General features: G+C 35.4%; 1 protein-coding gene across 1 annotated transcript in view; it reads right to left on the bottom strand.

The window, feature by feature from the left end:
* Positions 1-284: 284 nt before the first annotated feature.
* The window catches only part of ddb1 (damage-specific DNA binding protein 1), a 103,881-nt gene continuing 79,633 nt past the window's right edge, over positions 285-24,532 (bottom strand). Inside the window, exons 20-27 of the mRNA XM_051940430.1 lie at positions 22,490-22,654; positions 20,928-21,022; positions 17,156-17,326; positions 15,619-15,728; positions 13,942-14,111; positions 9,566-9,668; positions 5,642-5,765; positions 285-739 (exon numbers count right to left, since the gene is read on the bottom strand). Coding sequence (XP_051796390.1) covers positions 656-739; positions 5,642-5,765; positions 9,566-9,668; positions 13,942-14,111; positions 15,619-15,728; positions 17,156-17,326; positions 20,928-21,022; positions 22,490-22,654 — 1,022 coding nt within the window. The 3' untranslated portion in view covers positions 285-655. The remainder of the gene's footprint in view (positions 740-5,641; positions 5,766-9,565; positions 9,669-13,941; positions 14,112-15,618; positions 15,729-17,155; positions 17,327-20,927; positions 21,023-22,489; positions 22,655-24,532) is intronic.

Genomic DNA, 24,532 nt, shown 5'->3' with positions numbered 1-24,532 from the left:
AATATTTAGGAGAGAGGAAATGTCACGACTGGATTTGTTGCACAGGTGGCATCCTATCACAGTTCCACTCTGGAATTCACTGAGCTCCTGAGAGCGACTCATTCTTTCACTAATGTTTGTAAAAGCAGTCTGCATGCCCAGGTGATTGATTTTATTCACCTGTGGCCATGGAAGTGATTGGAACACCTGATTCTGATTAGTTGGACGGGTGATAAATAGTGTATCTTCTAGTTAAATTCATCCTAAACCAAAATGAAATAATGAAAGCAGACCAGACTCAGGTGAACAGTACTAAAGCAAAGTTTATTAGAATAAACAAAGAAAACATCACAAAGACAAAATAGCTATAAATCTATTGTTTTTTTCTCGTCTTCATTCTCTGACAGCGTTTCTTTTTCTCCAGACTTCAGGTCGGATTTGAAGGGCGGGGAGTCGACGGACCGGAGGAAGCTTTAGGTGAAGGAAAACTCCGGCTTTTTCCTATTTCAGAGCCACACATTATTCCAAACAGACTCACACACACTCGGACACACTCGGACCAACGTCTCCACTTTGGTCTCAAACAGGAGCTTCCGGTTCGTCTCCGGGCTGAAGGACGAACGTGCACGCTGTCCATTTATACCTATTTACAAATCTGCAAACACGTTTCTGTCTTCTAGTGGATCCTCGTCAGCTCCTCCACGATCTTTATCACCTCGTCCACCGTCGCCTCGCGCTTCATGCCGCTGCCGTCGTCGATCTGCAATAAAAAAAAAACACCAATAGACAGCCTCAGAACTGGGATTTATTCACATTTACACCACTTCTACCCCTGATTTGGCCTGTTTTCAGGTCTAATAAGATGATCTTTTCTGTGCAGATTCCATATTTTAAACCTATTTTTTACTTTACCAGCGTATTTTTTATGTCTGATCTGAATCTGAAATGAATCTTTAAATGAACGGTTTTTGGTGAGAAGCTGAAGCTGTTTTTCACATTTTTCGGTGTTTTTGTGCCATTTGTGCATTTCTTCATGCCTTTTTGTCTTTGTCGTTTTTCTGTCATTTAACATCTTTTGCTTTAGTTTTGTGTCTTTTTCTAACATTTTTGTACAATTCTTTGCATCTTTTTTCATATGTTTTTGTGTCTTTTTGTGCCTACTTGCAAACATTTTTCTGTCATTTCAGCATCCATTGCTTCAGCTTTGTGTCTTTTTCAAACATTTTTGTGCCATTTTTAAATCTCTTTGTGTCATTTGTGCATCTTTTGTTCCATTTCTGTCTTTTTGTGATATTTTTGTAATGTTTTTCTGTCATTTTAGCACTTTTTGCTTCAGTTTTGTATCATTTTTCTGTGTTTTTGTGCCATTAGCGCATTTTTTCGTGCTATCTTTTGTCTGTCATTTTTGTCATCTGAGCATCTTTTGCTTCAGTTTTGCATCTTTTGTAACGTTTTTGTACCTTTTTTACACATTCTTGCTTCATTTGTGCATCTTTTTGTGCTACTTTTGTATCGTTTTTCTGTCATCTTTGCACCTTTTGCTTCAGTTTTGTGTCTTTTTGTGCCATTTTTACACCTGTCTGTGTTATTTGTGCATCTTTTTGTGGTATTTTTGTTTTTTGTGTTGCTCTGTCTCATTTTGCACAGAAGACTTCTCTGTATTTTCTCTCCTTCCTGTTGTTCTGTTTCCACAGAGCTGCAGGACTTTAAACTGAAAAATGAACCACAGCAAAGAAAAACAGACAGAAGCAGTAAAATGTGCTACTGGGAGCTCAGAGGATTAAACCATTTTATGCAGAAGATTTGACAGTTGTGTTAAACGGTGTCATTATGCTGATATCTGGATTCTGAACATCACATTTGATGGCATCTATGAAATTTTATGATTTCAGAAAAGTCTGATAATAGAAATAATGGTTCAGAGTGGCCCTAATTTCCACAGTTCATAAAAACATGAAGCACATTTTCAGTTGCAGATTTGCTGGTGAAGAACTGTTGCTGTGATATTTTCTATTTTTGAATAAATCTCAGCAGATTCTTGGCTTTAAACTCGGTCTGCTGGCAGAGAAAGCTCGCTAACACACTGGACCGGCTCTTGAGAGAAAAACGAAGAGCCGTGTTTGTTCGGGAGCTGAAAGTGAGATTCTTTTCTTTTTAATGCCTCGACAGCGAAGAAACACCAAGCAGAACACTGGTTTTTGTTTATCTGCCAGCAGTGACTTTGCCACCTGTTCTGCTGTTTCCAGATCCCACGGCGGAGGGAGCGGCTAATAAAACTGTCTGAAGCGTCTGTTCAGGTTCAGCTCTGATTGCAGCTCGCTTTGTTCCTGCAGCAGATGCTTCAATTGGACCTTCTGCTCCGTTAACGCTGCGTTATTGTTGCTGCAGCTTCACACTCGAGTCAGAGGCAGGTCAGTGCTAACCGCTAACACCTAGCGCTAACAGAGCTAACAGCTAGTGCTAAAGAGCTAACAGTTAGCGCTAAAAGAGCTAACAGTTAGCGCTGAAAGAACTAACAGTTAGCGCTGAAAGAACTAACAGTTAGCGCTGAAAGAGCTAACAGTTAGCACTAAAAGAGCTACCAGCTAGCGCTGCTAAGCAATGCTTCAGCGCTTTAGCGTCACAACTTATTGAGGCTGAACTGAAGCTACTGAAGACAGCAGGAGCAGCTCAGAATATTATTGTATTATTATAAAAGATAATCAGTTTTATGTGATGCAGAATTTCCTCTATAATAAAGAAAGGTACAAATGATTAAACCCTGATCTAATATTGTTTTTCCTGTAATGACTTATCCTTTTTATATGCAGCTACACAGTTGATGTAAAATGTAATTAATCTTCTGGGAACTCAACAGTGAATCTGCTCCTTTAATACAGATATAAATCCAGTCTTTACATAATGAACAGCAAGCACGGCAAAGATGAAGCAGCTGTCACAAAGCTAAGCTAACTTATTATAGTTTTAATATTAATATTAAATAGTTATCAGGGATGTTGCATTTTTAAACCTTGAATCATTTTCATAAGTAAAGAGAGAACACAATACATGGCTGGACTAGGAATGCAAATTTAGCTAATTTTCCTCATTAATGATCAGCCCTGTTCATCAATTGATAAATTAATTACACAAATTCAGCACAGCGGACATTTATTGTGTGGTGAAATCGCAGTTTTAGTCAACAAACATAAGATTTAGGTCACAAAATCAGCTCACGACAACATTTGAGTTCTGGTTGGAGGTCATTAACCACCTCAGAAGTCTTTGTCATGGTGCCCGTTGCTAGCTAAACTCCCACAATGCTCTCTGCTTTAACATGAACTTCCTGTAGTCTCAGTGACGCCTCCTCTGGTCTCTACAGGATTAAACAGTAAGATGGTAACCAGGTACTACTACTAAACTCTTGACCAAAACATCTTGAAATGTTTCCAGAGTGACTCAAATTTGGTCTAAAACCATTAAAAACTTGTTCAGGATTTCTCAGAACTGTTCAGAATTAGAAAATGCTTGTTGACTATGTAAAATGGATTAATTTCAACATTTTTAATGTACTTAAAGTGTGTACTGTCACTGATACATGAAGTCTGTCCTCGTTGATCTCAGTTTGAAACAGAAAAGTTCTGTTCAGACGTCATTAAGCAGAACACAAGTCTTTGTCATGGTGCCCATTGCCAGCTGAACTCCCATTTTAACACTTTTAATACTTGTAGGGTGTATAACTGGGGAAAATAGCATCAAAATTGGGACTTGGTATCAGATACTAAACATAAAATCACTTTGGTTGGTTTGAAGGCAAAACACTTGATCAAGACATCCCTAAAGCACAGCGGTTACAAGATGATTTCCAAGACATTCAAGTTTAAAAGCCATGCTGCAGCAGTAAACCTTGGAAGAATTACAATTTTTGGCGCCAACACCTGAAGAAAAAACCCAGTATGACTGTAAAAGACATGTAGGACGACCTGAAGACAGACTTACCCCTAACAAGCAAAGACTTCAGGACTTGCCGCACTATTTTCTTGATCAAAAAGTGAATAAAAAGTCAACTTGAATGCCAAAACAAACATGTAAATAGCTCTGAAGAGTTCTGTTTTATGAGGCTAAACTGTAACTGTGTTCACCCACAGATCTGCTGCATGTCTGGATAAGATGGAAAACATCAACATGATAGAAGAACGCCGTCTCAGAAGTCCATCTACTGCAGAAACATTCAAACTTTAATACCTGACAGGCATCCTACATTCTTATTCTGAACAAGAACTGATGCTCAGTGCGTCAACCGAAGCTGGATTTTGATCCCGAGTCGACCAAAGCGTTGTCAGAAATCACTCCTGAAATATCCTCAGCCTTCCTCTCTGTCAGCAGATCTGAATCCTTTAAAACCTTTGGCGGGATTTAAAGATTAAAAGCAGCAGCAAGGACACCAGAGGACATTAGTGGAGCTTCTGCAACCCAGAAAACAGCTGATAAAGAGATGTGAGAAACCAGCGGGAACATTCACTGGAGGGCGAGAAGGTCAGACGAAGCAAAGCACGAGTCTGGAGTTGAATAATTATCGAGGAGCAAATAAAAACTGCGTGTCTGAAAAGTATTTGGAAGTTTTGGAGAAAGTTCGGAGGGACTGGAAGGTTAATTAAACTACAAAAATAACTGAAAATGAACCTATTTATCACCACAACTGATTAAAAAAACAAGAACAAACGGTACAGATGGAAAAAGAGGAAAATACATCTTCTGTTTCTGGAATCATTTGGGGTAATTCAGAAAATGAACCAAATCTAAGCCTGGAATTGTGACACTGCATCAAAATCACTGGAAAAAATTGTAAAAATAAACAATTTGTAGTAAGTAAAATGTGTAAAAAACTCCCACAATGCTCCCTGCTTGCCAAACACATACACTCCTCCAAAATAAATCACATTTTTGATCAAAAATGATTCAAACCTTGTCTAAGATGACAACATTAGAGCTCAGGTCGGAGGTCATTAATCACCACAGAAGTCATTGTCATGGTGGCCATTGCTAGCTAAACTCCCACAACACTTTCTGCTTGCCAAGCATATATTCTACTAGAAACGACTCAAAGTTTTGAACAAAAATGATTCAAAACTTGTCCAAAATGACAACATTTGAACTCTCGTTAGTGGTCATTAAGCGTCACAGAAGTCTTCTGTCCTGGTGCCCGTTGCTAGCTTAATTCCCACTATAAAAACTTGCCAAAAATAAAGAATTAGTAGTAGCCAAAGTGTGTAAAAAACTCCCATTATGCTCCCTGCTTACCCAGAATTTACACTCCTCAAAAATTACTCAAATGTTTTATCAAAATAACTCCAAGCTTGTCCAAAATGACAACATTTGAGCTCAGGTCGGAGGTCATTAATCACCACAGAAGTCTTTGTCATGGTGCCCCTTGCTAGGTATATTCCCACTATAAAAATTTGCCAAAAATAAACAATTAGAAGTAATCAAAGTCTGTAAAAAACTAAAAATTCTGTGCTCCTTGGTGGACTCAATAAGCCATTAGTGACTCGGCTGTGATCGACAGTCATGTAACAAAAAATTCAGTGATTTGCAGGCTGTGTTTACACGGAGCAGAGATTTCATTTATTTCTTTATCCTGATTTACTTGAGGTTGAAGGAGGAGCAGTAACTTGATTCCCACCTGCAGAGTGCTGACCACCTCCTGCATCTTGGCTCGGCCCAGGTCCAGGAAGCTCTCGATCAGATCTCCGTCGATGAATCCGGTCGCCTGCTCCGTCTTCCTCTCGGTGTGGAAAGACCTCCAGGTGCAGCCGAGTCAAGGAACAGAATGAACACGAGGCGGCGAGGAAAAACACATTTCATCTCACAATAAAACACATTTCGCCTCCTGAGCAGTCGACAGATGTGGAGGAAGTCTGATGAAAACGGTTTGGAGCTTTACCAGCAAGTCAGGACGATAAATAATTAGGCTTTGATTGCAAAATATACAAGAAAATGGCAGAATTTATAACACTTTGGAATAGAATTGTGATCGTTTAGTTTGTTTACTTGCTTGTCTTGCAAATAAAAACAATGAAATCGATGCTTGAGTGAATAAAATTATTATTTGCGTGTTTTAACATTTTTTAGTCTTTTTACTCTTTTTGCAAACAAATGAACAAAACGATGCTGCTCTGTTGTTTTTCCTCAGCTGTCACATTGAATATTATTCTATTAAACCACTTTTACATGGAACTGTGATTGTATTAATGCATTTTGGACATATTTTAGTTTTTATCCTGCTGATTTTGCTAACAAAAACAAAAACTGATGCAGCACTGAGCGGAAGTTTTATTTACGTCGTCTAGTTTTACTTCTATAATACATTTTTTGACATATTTTTTCTGAATCCTGCTCATTTTTCTAATAAAAAAACAAAAACTGACGCCCCACAGAGTTACATTATTAATTGACTGTTCTAGTTTTGGGGCTAAAATGCGTATTTTGGCATATTTTAGTCCATTTACCTGCTAATTTTGCGAACAAAAACCAAAAACTGACGCTGCACTGAGGAAAACTGGTATTTTTATTTGTTGTGAATGTTATTCTATTGCACCACTTCTGAGGAGAATTATGATTGTATTACTAACTTTGACTCTTCTAGTTTTACTTAGAATTGATAGTTTTTTGCTAAAACAAACAAAATACGATGCTGCACTGAGTTAAATTGTTATTCGACTCCTCTAGTTACACTGCTATGATACATTTTCTGACACATTTATTATGAATCCTGCTTATTTTGCTAATAAAAACCAAAAACCAATGCTTCACTGAGTACAAATGCTATTTGAGTGTTCTTGTTTTACTCCTTCAATAAATATTTGGACATAATTTAGTCTGTTTATTTGCTAATTTTGTTAATAAAACTCAAAAATCAATGCTGCACAGAGTAAAACTGTCATAAATTTGCTAATTTTCGCAAAAAAAATTTGACTTCAGGAAGAAAAGTATTTGATAAATGTATTTTAAACATGCAGAATATTTGATAACATGAAACACTTTTGTTGTAGCTGATCCCAATTAGTTTTAAACACATGAGCTCTGGTCAGATGTCATTAACCATCACAGAAGTCTTTGTCATGGTGCCCCATTGCTAGCTAAACCCCCACAATAATCACTTAGTTGTTAATTTCAAAGGCGTACCATGGACGGTTTTGAGCATGAACACTATCAGGCTACAGAAATGCTGTTCAAACAACTGTTTTAATTTATGAGCTCTGGTTGGAAGTCACTAACCACCTCAGAAGTCTTTGTCATGGTGCCCCATTGCTAGCTAAACTCCCACAATGCCCTCTGCTTGAACATGAACTATAGTCTCTATAGAAATAACCACTGGGAAGGTAACCAGGTACGAGTACTAACCTCAAAAACTTGAACAAAACATCTCGAAGCTTCTCCGGAATGACTCAAAACTGGTCTGAAATCCTTTAAACTGGTTCAGAATATCTCAAAATAGTCCCAAATGCTTGCTTAAGTCATTTAGTTGTAAACCATAAACACTGGATTAATTTTAATAACTTTAATGTACTTTAAGTGTCTATTGTCACTGATAAACCAGTTAGTCTTAAACACATGAAGTCAGTAACCATCACAGAAGTCTTCGTCATGGTGCCCGTTGCTGCTAAACTCCCACAATGCTCTCTGCTTTAACATGAACCATTGTCTGAGTGATGTCTCATGTGGCCTCTATAGAAATAAGTGCAAGGAAGGTAACCAGATACGACTACTGAACTCAAAAACTTGACCAAAATGTCTTGACACTTCTCCAGAATGACTTTAATTTTGGTCTAAAATCCTTAAAACTTTCTCAAAATAAACCAGTTAGTCTTAAACACATGAAGTCGGAAGTCAGTAACCACCCCAGAAGTCTTTGTCACGGTACCCGTTGCGGCTAAACTCCCACAATGCTCTCTGCTTTAACATGAACTGTAGTCTGAGTGATGTCTCATGTGGCCTCTATAGAAATAATAATAACCAGGTATGACTACCGAACTCAAAAACTTCACCAAAACGTCTTGAAACTTCTCCAGAATGACTGTAATTTGGTCTAAAACCCTTAAAACTTGTTCATGATGTTCATTTTCAGGCCCTGGCTCGTAGACTGACACTCATTCACTCTGTAAACCTACTGGAGGAGAAGCTTGAAGGTAAACTCTGCAGCAGACTTCCTTCAGACGGCGCCGAGGCCAAAAGATCACACAGACGTTCAGTGAATGGTAGAAAACACACCTTTTGGATCTTTTGTACGGAAAGACTCATAATTAATTCCTGAAGCACCGTCCTGGACCTTTACCACAAGGTTCTGACCACCGACAAGGTCTTCTATCTGCTGCTGCACCTTGAAGGGAAAATTAAATTCCTGTTGTTCATTTTTAGTCTCGTAGCTTCACAAAGATACTGCATGAAGAGAAAACGGTGTTTCTGTTAGCGGTGAGCGTTAAAGCTCATTTATTAAACCACTTCTAAGCAGAATTATGATTATTTTAGTCACTTTGACTCATAGTTTTACTTATAATTCATTTTTGGGGCATATTTTAGTTTTTATTTTGCTATAAAAACCAAAACCGGATGCTGCACTGAGGGAAATTGGTGTCCAGCTCTTCAGGTTTTACTTTAATAATGCATATTTTGGATTCTGACTCCTGTCTTATTTTGCGAATAAAAACCAAAAAAACGATGCTGCACCGAGTGAAACTGTCATAAATTTGCTCATTTTCTTAATTTCCAAAAATGAAAACATTAAGGAGCAGCTTTGATGCAGAAACACTTTTAAATGAACCGATTTTAAGAAGTTAAATATACTTAAAATGTGCACTGTTGAAGCACTTCTTTAAAGGAAAATACATAAATAGAAATACTATTGAACTCTAATCATTTCTGCTTATATAAACCAACACAGTTTAACCCTCCTGTTGTCTTCATTTATGAGCACCAAAAAATACTGTTTCCTTTTCTGAAAAAAATCCAAAAATTCAGCAAAAAAATTCCCCAAATTTCTGAAAATTTGTAAAACCTTCAGGAAGAAAATTCCAATAATTCCTTCAAAGATTCACTTAAAAGTTTTTTTAAAATAAACCACCAAATGTGGCAAGAAAATTCTTGTAAATATTTTTTAAAAAATGAATAAAAATCTTACAAAAAATCCTAAAAATATATAAAATGATTTAATAAATATATCAGTAAAATTTCTAATATTCTCTTTAAGAACATTCACAAAAAAATCAACCAAAATCCAGCGAAATTCGCTGGATTTTGGTTGATTTTTTGTGAATGTTCTTAAGAAACATTTTTAACATTTCATTTCTTCCACTAAGAAATGTAGACGTCAGAAGTTTCACTGTGAAAATGTATTTTTTTCCCACATTTTAAAGCATGTTAATTTGACCCACAGGACAAAACGAGGGTTAACTGATCTTTAAAACAGCGGTTAATTAATTTCCTGTCCCACTAATGGCTTAACTGGCCAAAGTTTGAGCTCTAAAAACGAACCACACGTTAAATATTTATCAAACCCACTCAGAGCAGCTCTCACGGTCGCGTCGAATCGGACAAACGTGAAGGATATAAGCTGTGCTCGATCTTCCCGACGCTCTTGATGACCTTGTTGAGTCGGTTCTGCAGGTCCAGCAGGAGACTGTACCAGCCCTCGGACAGCGACGTCACCAGACCTGCAGACACAAAAAAAACTGATTTACAGCAGCAAAACTCACAAACAAACAGACTTAAAACAGCAGAACTCGCATTAAAACAGATTTATAGCAACAGAACTCGCATAAAAACAGCATTGAAGTCATTCCAGCTCCATTTCCACGCCTCGATAATTCAAAATGTTGGGTTTTTTTCTCTAATTCTGGGCCGATTTGTGCCGCAAATCTTAAAGAAAGAAGCTCTGGGGAAGTCAAATCTGCTCAATCTGCTCTCAAACTGACAGAAACTTAAAGCCACAGAGACGCCGTGAACAAAGAGCCGCTCTGATTTACGATGCACAACTCGTTCCTCTGAAGTCCTCAAAGTGTTTCGGGATCCGTCTGGAGGACAACAGGGCCGCAGATAATAATTATCACCATTAATTAAACTCCTGCCGAGTTTTTAATTCACGCTTTTAACTGCTGTGCCTCAGAAATGTCAGAAAATAGTAAAAAAAAACACCTTTGAGGCAGGAGAACGGCATTGTTTTACTGTCAAAATGCATTCTTGATTGTATTAATCATTTTGACTGTTCTAGTTTTATTTAAAATGCATTTTTTGACATAAATGATCGTCTTTACTTGCGAAAATAAACAAAAAACTGGTATGTAAGTTTTTTTTGACATATTTTAGTTTGTCTTCCTGCTAATTTTTGCTCATAAAAAAACAAAAATGATTCTGCAGTGAGTGGAATTGTTATTTATATTAATATTTATTATTATTAATGAACTTCTGCTGAGTTTTTCATTCATGAATTCAACTGTTCTGGTTCAGAAAACAGTGAAAAAACACCTTTTATACATGAAGATTGAATTATTTTACTGCCACAATGCCTTTTTTGACATATTTTAGTTGGTTTACTTCTTAATTTTACAAATAAAAACTAAAAATCAACGCTGCACTGCGTTACATTAGTATTTAAGTGTTTTAGTTTTATTGCTATAAACCATATTTTGACTTATTTTGGTATGAATCCTGCTTATTTTGCTAAGAAAAACCAAAAACCGATGCTGCACTGAGTGAAATTGTTATTCAATGCCTCTTGTTTTACTCCTTTAAAACATTTTTTGGACAATTTCCTATTTTTTTACCTGTTAATTTTGCAAATAAAACCCCAAAAACCAACGCTAAAGAGTTAAATTGTTGTCTAAGTGTTGTACTTATGCTGCTATAATCTATTTTTTGGCATATTTTAGTTGGTTTACCTGCAAATTTTGTTCATAAAATCCAAAAACTGACGCTACACTGTGTTAAGTTGGTATTTAAGTGTAATAATTTTGCTGCTATAATGCACTTTTTCACCTATTTTATTTTGTTTACCACCTTATTTTGTCAATAAAAATCAAAAACCGATGCTGCACTGTAAGAAACTGTTAATTAAGTGTCGCTTTTTACAGCTGTAGTTCATTTTTTGACAAATTTTAGTTGGTTTAGTAGCTAATTTTGCTGATAAAATGTAAAAACTGAGTGAAATTGTGATTTTTATGCGTAATTATCATCATTAATTAAACTTCTGCTTAGTTTTTCTTTCATGTATTTAACTTCTGTGTCTCAGAAATGTCAGAAAATAGTAAAAAAAAAAACTTTGTGAAGATTTTACCTGTTTATGCCGTTAGTTTATTCCCATTTTGTTTAAAATCTGATACTCTTCTTTTTCTTTGCAGTCTTTTGCTTTTCTGCTCCTGTCATGATCATGCTTTGCTGCAACAATCTGGGAAAACTGCTTGTGTTCTTTATTACAATAAATCTGTGTATTTATTGTTTATTTCATTTCACTTCTTGCTGAATTTTCCCAACTGAATTTTGCATCAGAAATGAGTAGATCAAGGACCGTCAGAAAGTAGAACATCTGATGATTTTTCCAGTTTTCACAGCTTCTGCTTCTGATAAATGCTGCACTTTTTTGCCCTTTAAAAAGGCCAAAAAGTAACCATAAAAAACCATAACGTGTCTACATTTTTACTGTATTTCTCTGATGCGATGCTACAAATTTCTGATCTGTCCTAAAAAAATGACAACAACAAACTGTCAAAACTGTGGTAAACTTTCAGTTTTTTTTAAATAAAATATTGTGTTTTTCTGATATGTAAGCTGCTCCATTAATCTAAATAATTGACCGAATTACACAACCAGAGACTATTTCTCTTGAACTGACAGGAATGAAACTAAAATGTACATTCACAATTTAAAAGAAGCCGCTCCAAGTCCTTTATGCAGCAAATAAAACGAAGTTCTTGACCTCACTATTTAAATTAGCTGGCTGCTGTCTTATTTTTCTGATTTAAAAAACACTAACTCTCCTAAATCTTTGGGTTTAGATGAAATAATCTGCTCGTATAAATCATTGTAATCGTCATCTGGGCAGAAGGAAACACGTTTATTAGAGGTTTGTCCTCTGGTTTGGGCAGAATAATCTCCATAAAAACATCTAATTCTTCTCTTCGTCTCCGGCATTTATCTTCGTTTTGGTTCACGAGCTCCTGCGGATGAAAGTTTTTACTGGAAATCTGCGTCTCGGTTCCCGTCGAAGTTTCCTCGGAGACTTTTAAAGAAGCTCAGAGGTGAAATGAAGTGCTGCTGCTGAATTACTGCCAAATGATATTCCCTCCCAGTGTTTCATCTCTGCCGTCATTACCGCCGGACAGAGATTTACCGGCTTAAATCTGAGTAATGAGCTGGAAAACGGTGATTTCTTCCCCCTTTCTCGTCCCTCAAACAGAGACGTTAGTTTGGAGGAAATGACTCGGACGGACGTTTGTGTTTCCTCTAATTGGACGGAGGTCTAACGGCACACCGATGATGATATACGGGAACTTCATCCGTCATTTACGCAACTTTTTGTGACACTTTTACGACAAAATTCAATATTTTTTGAGTTTTTCACAGCAGGTTTTTCTGTTTTCACTATTTTCTAGCAGATTTGTGTTTTTTCCCTTCAACAACAGGGACAGAGGTTGTAAAAAGGCAGTTTTATTTTATTTTTCAGCGTACATGAGCTCCACAAACTCAGTGATAAAGTAAAACAATAAAAAAGCACAAGAGTTGAGTGGAAAATGAGGCTGTTTCGGAGGGAATTCAAGCATAAAAATCAAGAGTTTATAAAGTTTTGCAGTTTGAATGCAGAGTTAGATGAGGAACTGCTCTGAGTTAGCGTAGCTTAGCATAAAGGCTGAAAACAAAAGGAAACAGCTAGCCTTGTTTGAACAAAATATGTCTGAGTTAGCGTAGCTTAGCATAAAGGCTGAAAACAAAAGGAAACAGCTAGCCTTGTTTGAACAAAATATGTCTGAGTTAGCGTAGCTTAGCATAAAGGCTGAAAACAAAAGGAAACAGCTAGCCTTGTTTGAACAAAATATGTCTGAGTTAGCGTAGCTCAGCATAAAGACTGGAAACAAAAGGAAACAGCTAGCCTTGTTTGAACAAAATATCCCTGAGTTAGCATAGCTTAGCATAAAGACTGGAAACAAAAGGAAACAGCTAGCCTTGTTTGAACAAAATATCCCTGAGTTAGCATAGCTTAGCATAAAGACTGGAAACAAAAGGAAACAGCTAGCCTTGTTTGAACAAAATATCCCTGAGTTAGCATAGCTTAGCATAAAGACTGGAAACAAAAGAAAACAGCTAGCCTTGTTTGAACAAAATATCCCTGAGTTAGCGTAGCTTAGCATAAAGACTGGAAACAAAAGGAAACAGCTAGCCTTGTATGAACAAAACATCTCTGATTTAGCGTAGCTTAGCATAAAGACTGGAAACAAAAGGAAACAGCTAGCCTTTGCTTGAACAAAACATCTCTGATTTAGCGTAGCTTAGCATAAAGATTGCAAAAGTCGCTGGATTTTGGTTGATTTCTTTTGTCAATGTTCTTAAAAAATATTAGAAGTTCTACTGATATATATGTAATCAGTTTGGATATTTTTATTCATTTTTTGGAAGATTTTTTACTCATTTTTGGAAAATATTTACAAGAATTTTGCTGAATTTTTGGATTTTTTTCCAGACAAGGAAACAATATTTTTTTGGCGCCTGTAAATGAAGACAACAGGAAGGTTAATTTGCAAAAGCACAGTAAACATCGCTACGGCTCAGTAAACACAGTTAAACTCGTTATAATATCTAAATAAACACAGTTAAAGATAGATACTGTCATCTTTAATTATTCTAGCTGATAATCATGTAGTGAAAACCTAAATCAGCTAGAATATTCCTCCAGGTTATGCATTTTACATTCCATACTTGTACGTAATCTGAACCTACCGATCATGCCGTTGACGGTGCCGAACAGAACCGAGCCCTGGGTCGGCGTCGAGCTCTCGCCCAGGTTCTGCAGCACCAGAGATCCGTGGCAGAAGACGTTGACGAACTCCCCGAGGTGGAAAACTCCGACTTCCTGCAGGTGCTGCCGCTCCTCGTCGGTGGTGGCGGCGCTGGAGGAAAACAAAAACACCGACGGGTGGAAACAGAGAGGAAAAGACGTCAGAGACAAAAATTAATAATGATACGGGACGACTTTTGATCGATTAGACGGCATCAGTGGTGGCGTGGGAAAGGTCAGAGGATGATGAGAGGTAATGAATAACGGAACACAAAGAGAAGAGAAACCAAAAATAAAGGTCAGGAGCAGCTGATGAATGAGGAGGAGAACAGGTGGAGGCACTTCTAAAGCAAACATCTGTCTAACAGCGGATTACAGAACGATAGCTGCATTTTAACACGTGTTGTAAAGCTCTGTGTGTTTAAAATGCTGCAGAAATAAACTTTATTTAGAGAAAAAGTGAAATAATTGAGATTTGCCCAGACTGCAAATTTACTAAAAAAAAGACTCTTTCATGTCAAAGTGAGAACAGATTTCTACAAAATAATGTCAACTAAAAAGTAATTCATTTTAATCCAGAAAAGGTGAAACTATTTAGATTTAAATTTGCCATAAACTGTAGATCTACTAAAAAGACTGTAGTTACACTAAAAACTGTGGTTATTTATTTATTCCTTAGTTAAAATTACATACTTGATCTTTTATTTAAAAAATACATGTTGTAAGTCACTTTGTGCATTAAATGTGCTGTAAAAATAAAGTTTATTAAATTTATTGTAACCCAGAAAAGGGGAAATGCCCAGACTCTGTCATGTCAAAGTGAGAACAGATTTTTATAAAATAATTTCAATTAATTAAAAAAGGAAAGAGAAAAAAAGAGAAAAAATAAAAAAAATAATGTCAATTAATTAAAATATTAAATGTAAAATAAGTCACTTTAATAAATCTTGTACTTTTACTGAAAGCTGTTTGTAGTTATTTATTTATTTTATAGTATAAATTATGTATTTGATCTTTTCTTTTATGTTTTGAAACAACTCAATGAGCTTTAAAGGTGCTGGGAGATATTTTCTACTTAATTTTGACAAATTTTCAGCTAATTTAAGCTAATTACCTGTTTTTTTTAACTATATTCTTTTTCTATAAAACATTTTAATCCATGCAGTGAAGCCTTAAATTTTGTATTTAATATTTTCATTTATATTTCATCCCAGTTTTCTTGCATATTATAAGAATTTTGTGCATGAAATGTGCTTTACAAATAAACTTACCTGAAGAAATAAGATTATATGTGGTAATTATTGAGCTTTAAAAGTGCCGAGAAATGATTTTCATACTTTAAATCTTTTTTTTTAACCTATTGTTTTATGTTTTTATATAGTTTTTCTTTCTTATTTACCATTTTAATGCGCATAGTAAAGCCCTAAATCTTGTATTTGAGCTTTCTTTTAACAGTTTTTTATGTAAATAGTGGATCCACTGAGGAAAGAAATGCAGCAGAGCGTCTGGAAGCGCCGTGATTTCCAAAACAAATGCGAGGACGATGCAGCTGCAGCGTATTTATATCAGAGCCAGAAGGTGGAAAACGGATTCACTGCGAAGTTTTTACGTTTCCTCACCTGTCTTTCTGGCAGACAAACAGGTTGAAGGCGTTCTCGGCTCCCAGGAAGTTGTCGTCGTCCAGGATTTCCACGGCGCTCATCCAGTTGGGGTTGAAGTCTCGAGCAATCTGACCAAAACAAAACGGAAGGACGTCAAACAACGGAGAGACTGAGGGCGAACCGAGCCGGTCTCAGAGCAAACACTGCATTATCTATGAGGGAAGAAGTGCTGACTGCAAACTCACTGAGGCAGCATCTTTTTAAAGCTCCCCTGAAGACAAACGCACAGAAAAATCTCTTAAAACCTCTCAGTGTGGTGTGAAGCTGAATAAAAAAAACAGCGCTGATCGATGTTTCGGAGCTCTCCGAACCCAGAAAAAACTGCAGGCAGGTTTAAAAAAAATTTTTTGTTTTTGTTGGAAAAAAGCACAAAAAATGCAGCAATAATCAGGAGCAGAAACTGTAAAAACTGAAAAAAAAATACCACCAGATTTTCAACTTTCTGACGGTCCTTGAACTACTCATTTGGGATGCACCATTCAGTTGGAAAATTAACCAAATCTAAGCTTAAAATCTGGATATTTCATGAACAAATCTCAATATTCATATAAAAATCTGTCAAAAACCATAATTTTTGTGTTTCTTGATGCATTTGTGAAGTTAAAGACAGTTTAGGTGAGAAAATTAACCAAATCTGAGCTTAAAGTTTATGTATTTAATCAAAATTACGTTATTTAATGTGTCCCATTTTAAAAATTTGACAAAAACTAACCAGTATTCTTCTTAAAATTGGTGTAAATTTATCTAAAATACCATAAAATAGTCCACAAGGACTCATAAAGGATTGAAAATGACTTAAAATGTGTCAAAAAAAGATCATTAAAAGGAAAATCCACCCTCCTGGATGAATAAAATAAACGCAGCTCGGCTCAGAAACAGAGAACAGAGGACTTAAAGTTGTTGGAGATACGTTCAGCATGGTGAAACATCTTTCTCAATTTTTAGGCTATGCTGTGAAAACGAAAATATTCATATTCAAAATGACACAAAATGTGTCCCATTCAAAATCACTCAGCTTGACCAAAAAGACTGTAAAGATGGTCTAAAATGAGAAAAACTTGTTCAATTCAGCCGCAAAATTGGCCAAACATAGCACAAAAATGGCTTAAAATCGATCCAAAATGACTTAAAATGTGTCTAAAAATGATCACTGAAGCAAAATTAAACCTCCTGGATGAATAAATTAATGCAGCTCGGCTCAGACAGTAAAAACAGGGCACTGAATCGTATGTTACATCTTTTCTTTTATGTTTTAAGGCAGATTTTTGTGCTTTAACAAAGTGGTTGCACATTACGTTGACAATGAAATGCGCAAGACAAACTTACCGAAAGGAATAACAAGAATAAATGTGTTAATAACTGAGGTTTAGAGGCGATGGAGGGAAGCTGAAGCAGGCAGATGTGGATTAAAACCAACGATGGATGGTTGAAAAAGGTCAAAATAAACGGTGGAAGGTCCAAACTGGTTTAGATCCAGAGTTCTTTCTCATCTCACCTCTTCAAAGTTTCCCTCCATGGGCTTGTAGGCCAGCAGCAGGACGGACCTCATCAGGTCTCCCACCAGGATGAAGTCTCCTTTGGTCTTCAGGTAGAGCGCCATGATGTTGTTGTAATGATTACACTCAGTCCTCAGCTCCTTCTCAGCCGTCCACTCGTACAGACGCACCTGAAACAACACGAGAAACAGGGAAAATACTCAAGAAACGATGGAGTAATCTGGTCTTTTAGGGCAAAAATCTACCAAAAAAAGACTCTTTCATGTCAAAGTAAGGCAGATTTATACAAAATAATGTCAAATAATTAAAATGTATCATGTTTTTTCATGCATAAAGTGCTTTACAACATGCCTTAAATTATTATTTTTTGTTTTTTCATGAAGACATGAATGAAAAAGTATGAAATAAATAAATAACCACAAACGGATTTAAGCCAGAGTACAGGATTTATTTTACAGTTTAAAAATATGAAAAATATTCAATAAATGATTAAATAATCTGGCTTTTTTTGGACAAACAATTACAAAAAAAGACTCTTTCATGTCAAAGTGAAGAAGGTTTCTACAAAATAGTGTCACTTAATTAAAACTGTTTTTCCCATTTTTGCATGAAATGTGCTGCACAAATAAACTTCCGTAAAGAAATAAGAGTACACGTGGTAATTACTGAGCTTTTAAAGATGCTGGGAGACGTTTTTCATACTTTAAATCTTATGTTTTAAACAGTTTTTCTATCTTTAACATAGTAATGTATGTTTTAAAGCACCGTACGAATAAACTCAGCCAAAGAAAAAGACAAAAGCTCGTTTATCGTCGCTCCAGCTGCTCACATGATTAGCATTTAGCCTTTAGCCGTGGTGGCGTGTGACGACCTGAGCGACACTTTACTGTTTCACCGCCGTCGCCTCGGCAACGAAAGACCTCAGGAGGTTCAGGTTCTGATTAGTGGTTTGAGTTATCGACTGTCACGTTAACGAGAGTTAACGGATAATTACGCCTTCACGCCTTCTGCACCTGCTAAATGTTAAAAAATGAGTTTCTGCAGCCAGACTGATGGTTCTTTAATAATGTGGCTCCTTCGTTATTTTGTTTTTTTACCGTTTTAGCCTCGACTGCATCTCAGTCGCTTGTTTACCTCGTTTCAGTCGTTTATGTGTTCTAATATTCAGCTTAATTTTCATTTTATGTGAAGCACTCGAGGCAGAATCTTTTTTTTTATCCTTGAAAGGAAGAATTATTGTAAATTCCCTGAATGAGATCTGCATCTTATTCACCTCTAGAGCAGGGGTGTCAAACATGACATGTTAATATTCATTTATCATGTGAAATATTCACCGCTAATTATGGCCAAGTTTAAGAAAAAACACATTTAGTTTATTGTTATTTATTATTATTAAACTGAACTAAACCACCGTTGAGATAAAACAACACAACAATACTATAAACCAGGAGTGTCCAACATGAGGCCCGTGGGCCAAAAGTGGTCCTCCAGAGGGTCCAATCCGGCCCTCAAAGTGTAAAAACTACAGAGAAGACATTAACTGCAGATTGTAAATTAGTAAAACCATAAATTTAAAATAATTTCTAGACCATGACAAGTTGTTATGATCATAAAGTAAAATATTAGATTGTTCTTTTGTCGTTTTGTGTCTCATTTTTGTAATATTTTGTTGCTGTTAGTTTTTGTTGCTTTTTGCTTGACTTTTGTCGTTTGTCTCATGTTTTTGTTGTTTTGTTTCTCGCGTTTGTCATTTTTGGTCTCGTTTGTGTCATTTGTGTAATTTTTTTGTCTTATCCGTGTCCCTTTTTTGTCGCTTTGTAACTTTTGTTGTTTTGTTTCGTGTTGTGTCTCTCATTTTTGTAATATTTTGTTTTGCTTTTGCTGTTTTTTTGTCAGGTTTTTGTCGTGTTTCCTTTTTTGTCTCACTTGTGTTTTCTGTCTTATTTTTGTCACTTTGTGTTTTGGTTTATTCATTGTTTTGTGTATCATTTGTGTTGCGTTTTTTTGCCTTGGTTGTCTACTTTTTTGTCGTTTTGTAACTTTTTTGTGGAATTTTTTTGTTCCGTTAGTCTCATTTTTCTCATTCTACGTCTCATTTTTGTTATATTTTGTCATGTTTTTGTTGTTTTTTTGTCTGACTTTGTCCACTTTTTTGTCGTTTTTGTCCATTTTTTGTCACTTCGTAACTTTTGTCTATTTTTTTTTCTCTTTTTTGTTTTGCTTCGTGTCATTTTTTGTCGTTTTATGTCTCGTTTCTGTCATTTTGCGTGTAATTTTGTAATATTTTCTTGTTTTGTTGTTTCTTGTTTTTCTTGATTTTTGTCCTTTTTTTGTCTGACTTTTGTCATTTTGATCATAAAGTAAAACACTACATCGCTCAGTTCCAGAAAACTGTGATGTTTGTTCCTTTTACAATTTTCTTCACACCCAAAATTGGCGATAAATGCTGAAAAACGCAGCCAAATGCTGACGTCTGAGGAGGATTATAAATGGAAATTCCATCCTTTATTCCATCTTATTTGTCTGTTTCTACTTTCCTACATGTGTAACCACGTATTCCAGAGGTGAAATTAATTAAACCCACTCATTTGTGAAGCCGTTTTACAAGCGAGCGACATCAAATTATGTCCCGGTGTCGTACTGTGTTCCGCCGAAGCTGCTGTCAAAGTGGAAAATTAATATCAGCTCTGATATAACTGCTTAAAGACGGTTTAACTTAGCGGGGAAGAACTGATTGGAGCTGAATAAATGAAATATGTCCTGGGATCAAACCTCTGCTCGGTGGCTAACACCGGTCTGAAATATTAATCTGGAAATCTATCTTTAACGAAGGTAAAGAAGCGATAAGTTGCAGGAATCAGAAGCCCTGGAGGACTGTTTGACTCCTGATACGAGGAGATAAAGAAGCTTTTAATCCCTTTAATCCATGAGTGGATGAGGGAGGAATTACAGGATGCTGCTTCCTTCACACTGGATGTCAAACAGTTCCACGTTTATCCGTCCGTTTGGAAATTAAAACCACTGAGGAGGCACTTTACTCCTCAAAGCTTCTTAAATAAGAACTCAAAGACAAAAAAGTTCACTTGCTGCTGAGAAACCATAAAAAGGTAGATTTTATGCTCATCTTGCAAGAATATGAATGAATAAATTGATTTAATTCTGAGCTTTAGCGTATTCTTACGTTAGCAGTTATCCTCTGAATACTGACAAATGATGGCAGGTTATATTATTAATATTAATTTATCAAAGGAAAAAACTGCTGAAGCAGAAAAAATGTCAGATTTTAAGGTTACCGAGAGTCTTTGAACAAATTGTGCCGAATTTAGCTTTTTGTGGAGAAAAAATAAATAAAAAATATATATTTATCAAAAATAAATCTGATATTCTGCAGCTGCAAGAGACTAAAATCTGAGCTTTTGTTTTATGTGCATAATTAGGATCTTCTGCAGTGAAAAATGAACCGCAGTGAGGAAAAACATGGACATATTTTGAATTTTTCATTCCTTTTGGACACATTTTGAGTCATTTTAGGTCAATATGGAGTCATTTTAAAGAATTTTTACATAATTTGAGATAAATTAAGTCATCAAGACACATTTTGGAGCAGATGATGATTTTGGACTAATTTTGTAAAATAAATAAAGAAATGTTGAGTTCTCTCTCTTTCTTCGTGGTTGTTCTGTTGTCACAGAGCTGCAGGTCCTTAGATCAGAAAATTAACACTAATAAACACTAATAAAAGTGTTTTATTTGAGAGGAAACTGGACTCACGGTGCTGTTGATGCTGGCTAGCAGTTTGCCGTTGAACTCCACCATGGAGTAGACGGCTCCCTTCACCTCCTTCTCAGCCACCGTCTGCAGCTTTCCTGCACGAAAAAAGCACAAAGTCTGTCAGGGAGAGAAGCTGAGCCAAGTTACGCTAAGCTAAGTTACACTAGGCTAAGAGAGGCTAAGCTAAGTTACACTAAGCTAAGAAAGGCTCAGCTAAGCGAAGTTATGCTAGGCTAAGAGAGGCTAAGCTAAGTGAGACTAGGCTAAGAGAGGCTAAGCTAAGCTACACTAGGCTAAGAGAGTCTAAGCTAAGTTAGACTAGGCTAAGAGGCTAAGCTAAGTTACTAGGCTAAGAGAGGCTAAGATAGGCTAAGCTGAGCTAAGTTACACTACGCTAAGAAAGGCTAAGCTAGGCTAAGCTACACTAGGCTAAGAGAGGCTAAGCTAGGCTAGGCTAAGTTATACTAGGCTAAGAGAGGCTAAGCTACACTAGGCTAAGCTAGGCTAAGCTAAGCTAGGCTAGGCTAAATGAAGCTGGGCTAGCAGCACGGAGATCCCAAAAATGGGAAAGAGGAAGAATAACGTTGAAAATGAAGAGCAAGGAAGAGGAACTGCTGGTAAGAGAACAATCTGCAAAATAACATTAAATTGTTAAAGACAAAAATATTTAAAAACTGTTAAAAATACCTGGAAATAATAATATTTTGTTGACTTAAATCCAGTGAAAATAGCATAACTTTATGGGCAACATTTGACCTGTTCTGTAAAATAATACTTTTTCCGTGATATTATTAAATAGTATCTGTAATTTATCAAATAAACCTGTAAAATAAAAAAAAAATGTTTAAAAATACATTTAAAAACCATTAAAAAATGGAACTAATAATATTTTGCTGATTTAAATCCAGTTTGACCTGCTTTTTAGGGTAAACATGGAAAATAATGTCCCTTTCTGTGATATTATCTGTAATTTAACAAATGAACCTGTAAAATAACAATTAAAAATGTGTCAATCCTTAATACACACAATGTTTTATCTGCAAAATAAAAATGTTTTTACTGTTTAAATCCAGTAAAACCGTGACGTTTTACATGTTGTAAGAGAATTACCAGGAAAATATCACAGACTTTCTAAAGAAAATACTTAAAAACTTTAAGAACACAGAGAAATATTAATATTTTTGCTGATTTAAATCAAGTTTGGCCTGTTTTTAAGGCTAAACATGTAAGACAACACTTTGTTTCTGTGATATTATCTGCAATTTTAACAAATAAACATGTAAAATAATGGCTCCAAAATGATTTACCACAAGTCAATACGTAATCTATGTAATAGTTTGGTATAATAACAGCAAATATCTTCAAAATAAAACTATTTTTGAAAGGCAACGATGCACCTGGAGGAGGGACAGAGTCTGAAAGGACATGAGGAGAAAAAGGAGGAACGTCTGATGAGATAAGAAAATGATGAAGTGAGGATGGAAAACCGATTCGTGAATAAAATACATCTCAGAGACGGAATAAAAAGAGCAGAGAACACGGTCAGGACGTTCTGAACTGACCGTCGGTGTAGTGGAAGACGATGATCCGGCCCTGCTTGGGCTCGGCCTCCTCGGGGTAAACCATGGCGGTGCCCACGATGAAATACACCGACGGGTCCTTACCGAGGCGACAGGACACCATGCTGAGGGCGTACTCACTGGGCAGGAACTGGTGGGCGTGGAGCACTGGAGGAGACACAAAAAAACAGCAGAAATGTAGAAGAACAGCAGAGAAGAACACAGATTCACCAACCACTAAATTACAGCTTTAATCAGAGCACAAACGCAGAAAAAAATACCACTTTCTATACAAAATGCTGTTTTTATGATATTATAATTAACATGTAAGGAATCAAAATGGAACTGAATCAAAGTTAAAAATCCAGATATTTGACAAAGCAAGGGCCAAGGATAACCCTCTGAACTAAAAAAATAGTACATATATATAATTACATTCAATTAAATTAAATTTGCGGAACCCTCTGAACTAAAAAAAAAATAGATTTAAATAAATAAATTAAATTTGCGGAACCCTCTGAACTAAAAAAAAAAGATTTAAATAAATAAATTAAATTAAATTTGTGGAACACTTGAAACTAAAAAAAAAATTTATATAAATAAAAAATCAAATTTCATCTGCGGAACGCTCTGAATTCCAAATAAAAAAATAAAGATTTTTTAAAAATCCAGATATTTCACAAAGCAAGGGCTAAGGATAACTTTCTGAACAAAAAAAAAAATCTATATATATAAATAGATTAAATTAAATTAAGTTGACAGTATACTATGCACTACAAAAAAATAATTTGTAAAAAAAAAAATCAGATATTTCACAAAACAAGGGCTAAGGATAACCCTCTGAACTAAAAAAAAATAGTACATATATATAATTACATTCAATTAAATTAAATTTGCGGAACCCTCTGAACTAAAAAAATTTGATATAAATAAATAAATTAAATTTGTGGAACCCTCTGAACTAAAAAGAATTTGATTTAAATAAATAAATTAAATTAAACTTGCAGAACCCTCTGAACTAAAATAAATTTGATATAAATAAATAAATTAAATTAAATTTGCGGAACCTCTGAACTAAAAAAATTTGATATAAATAAATTAAATTAAATTAAATTTGCGGAACCCTTTAAACTAAAAAAAAACTGATATAAATAAAAAAAATAAATTTCATCTGCGGAACGCTCTGAATTCCAAATACAAAAATAAAGATTTTTAAAAAATCCAGATATTTCACAAAGCAAGGGCTAAGAATAACTTTCTGAACAAAAAAAATAAATAAAAATATATAAACAGATTAAATTAAATTAAGTTGACAGTATACTATGCACTACAAAAAAATAATTTGTAAAAAAAAATCCAGATATTTCACAAAACAAGGGCTAAGGATAACCTCATGAATTAAAAAAAATGTATCTAAATAAAAAAATTAAATTAATTTAAATTGGAAAAACCCTCTAAACTCCAAAAAAACTTAAAATAAAGAATTTTTAAAAATCCAGATATTTCACAAAACAAGGGTTAAGGATAACCCCATGAACTTAAAAAAAAAAATCACATACAGATAAATAAATTAAATTAAATCTGCAGAACCCTGTAAACTCCAAAAAAGCAAAATAAAGAATTCTTAAAAATCTGTTGAATTTGAACTTTGCAAAGATCTTTGAATGATTTACCTATTTAAATAATTACAGCTAAAAACCGTTTAAAATACCTGGAAATAAAATTTTTGCTGATTTAAATCCAGTAAAAATTGCAGAATTTTAAGGACAACATTGACATTTGCTTTTAAAGGCGAACGCGTGAAGTAACACTTTATTTCTGTGATATTATCTCACCTATAAAACCTATAAATTTCTGACTCCGCTGCAACCATCAGCTACGAGACAAAAGCTGTGTGAATCCTCGGCTGAACTGCAGGCAGTGTTCACTAAGCAGATAGAGGACGGAAACTTATTAAAACGTGAGGAGTAAAAAGATGTAAACTACATGAAATCACCATAAAACCTGAGGACGTTTAGGACGGTGGTGCTGATGGAGGTTTGCTTT

The sequence above is a fragment of the Acanthochromis polyacanthus genome, chromosome 2, assembly GCF_021347895.1.
Source record: "Acanthochromis polyacanthus isolate Apoly-LR-REF ecotype Palm Island chromosome 2, KAUST_Apoly_ChrSc, whole genome shotgun sequence".
In the NCBI taxonomy this organism is placed as follows: Eukaryota; Metazoa; Chordata; class Actinopteri; family Pomacentridae; genus Acanthochromis; species Acanthochromis polyacanthus.
Note: the sequence above shows the minus strand (reverse complement) of the source record. Positions and strands in the feature narration are given on the sequence as shown.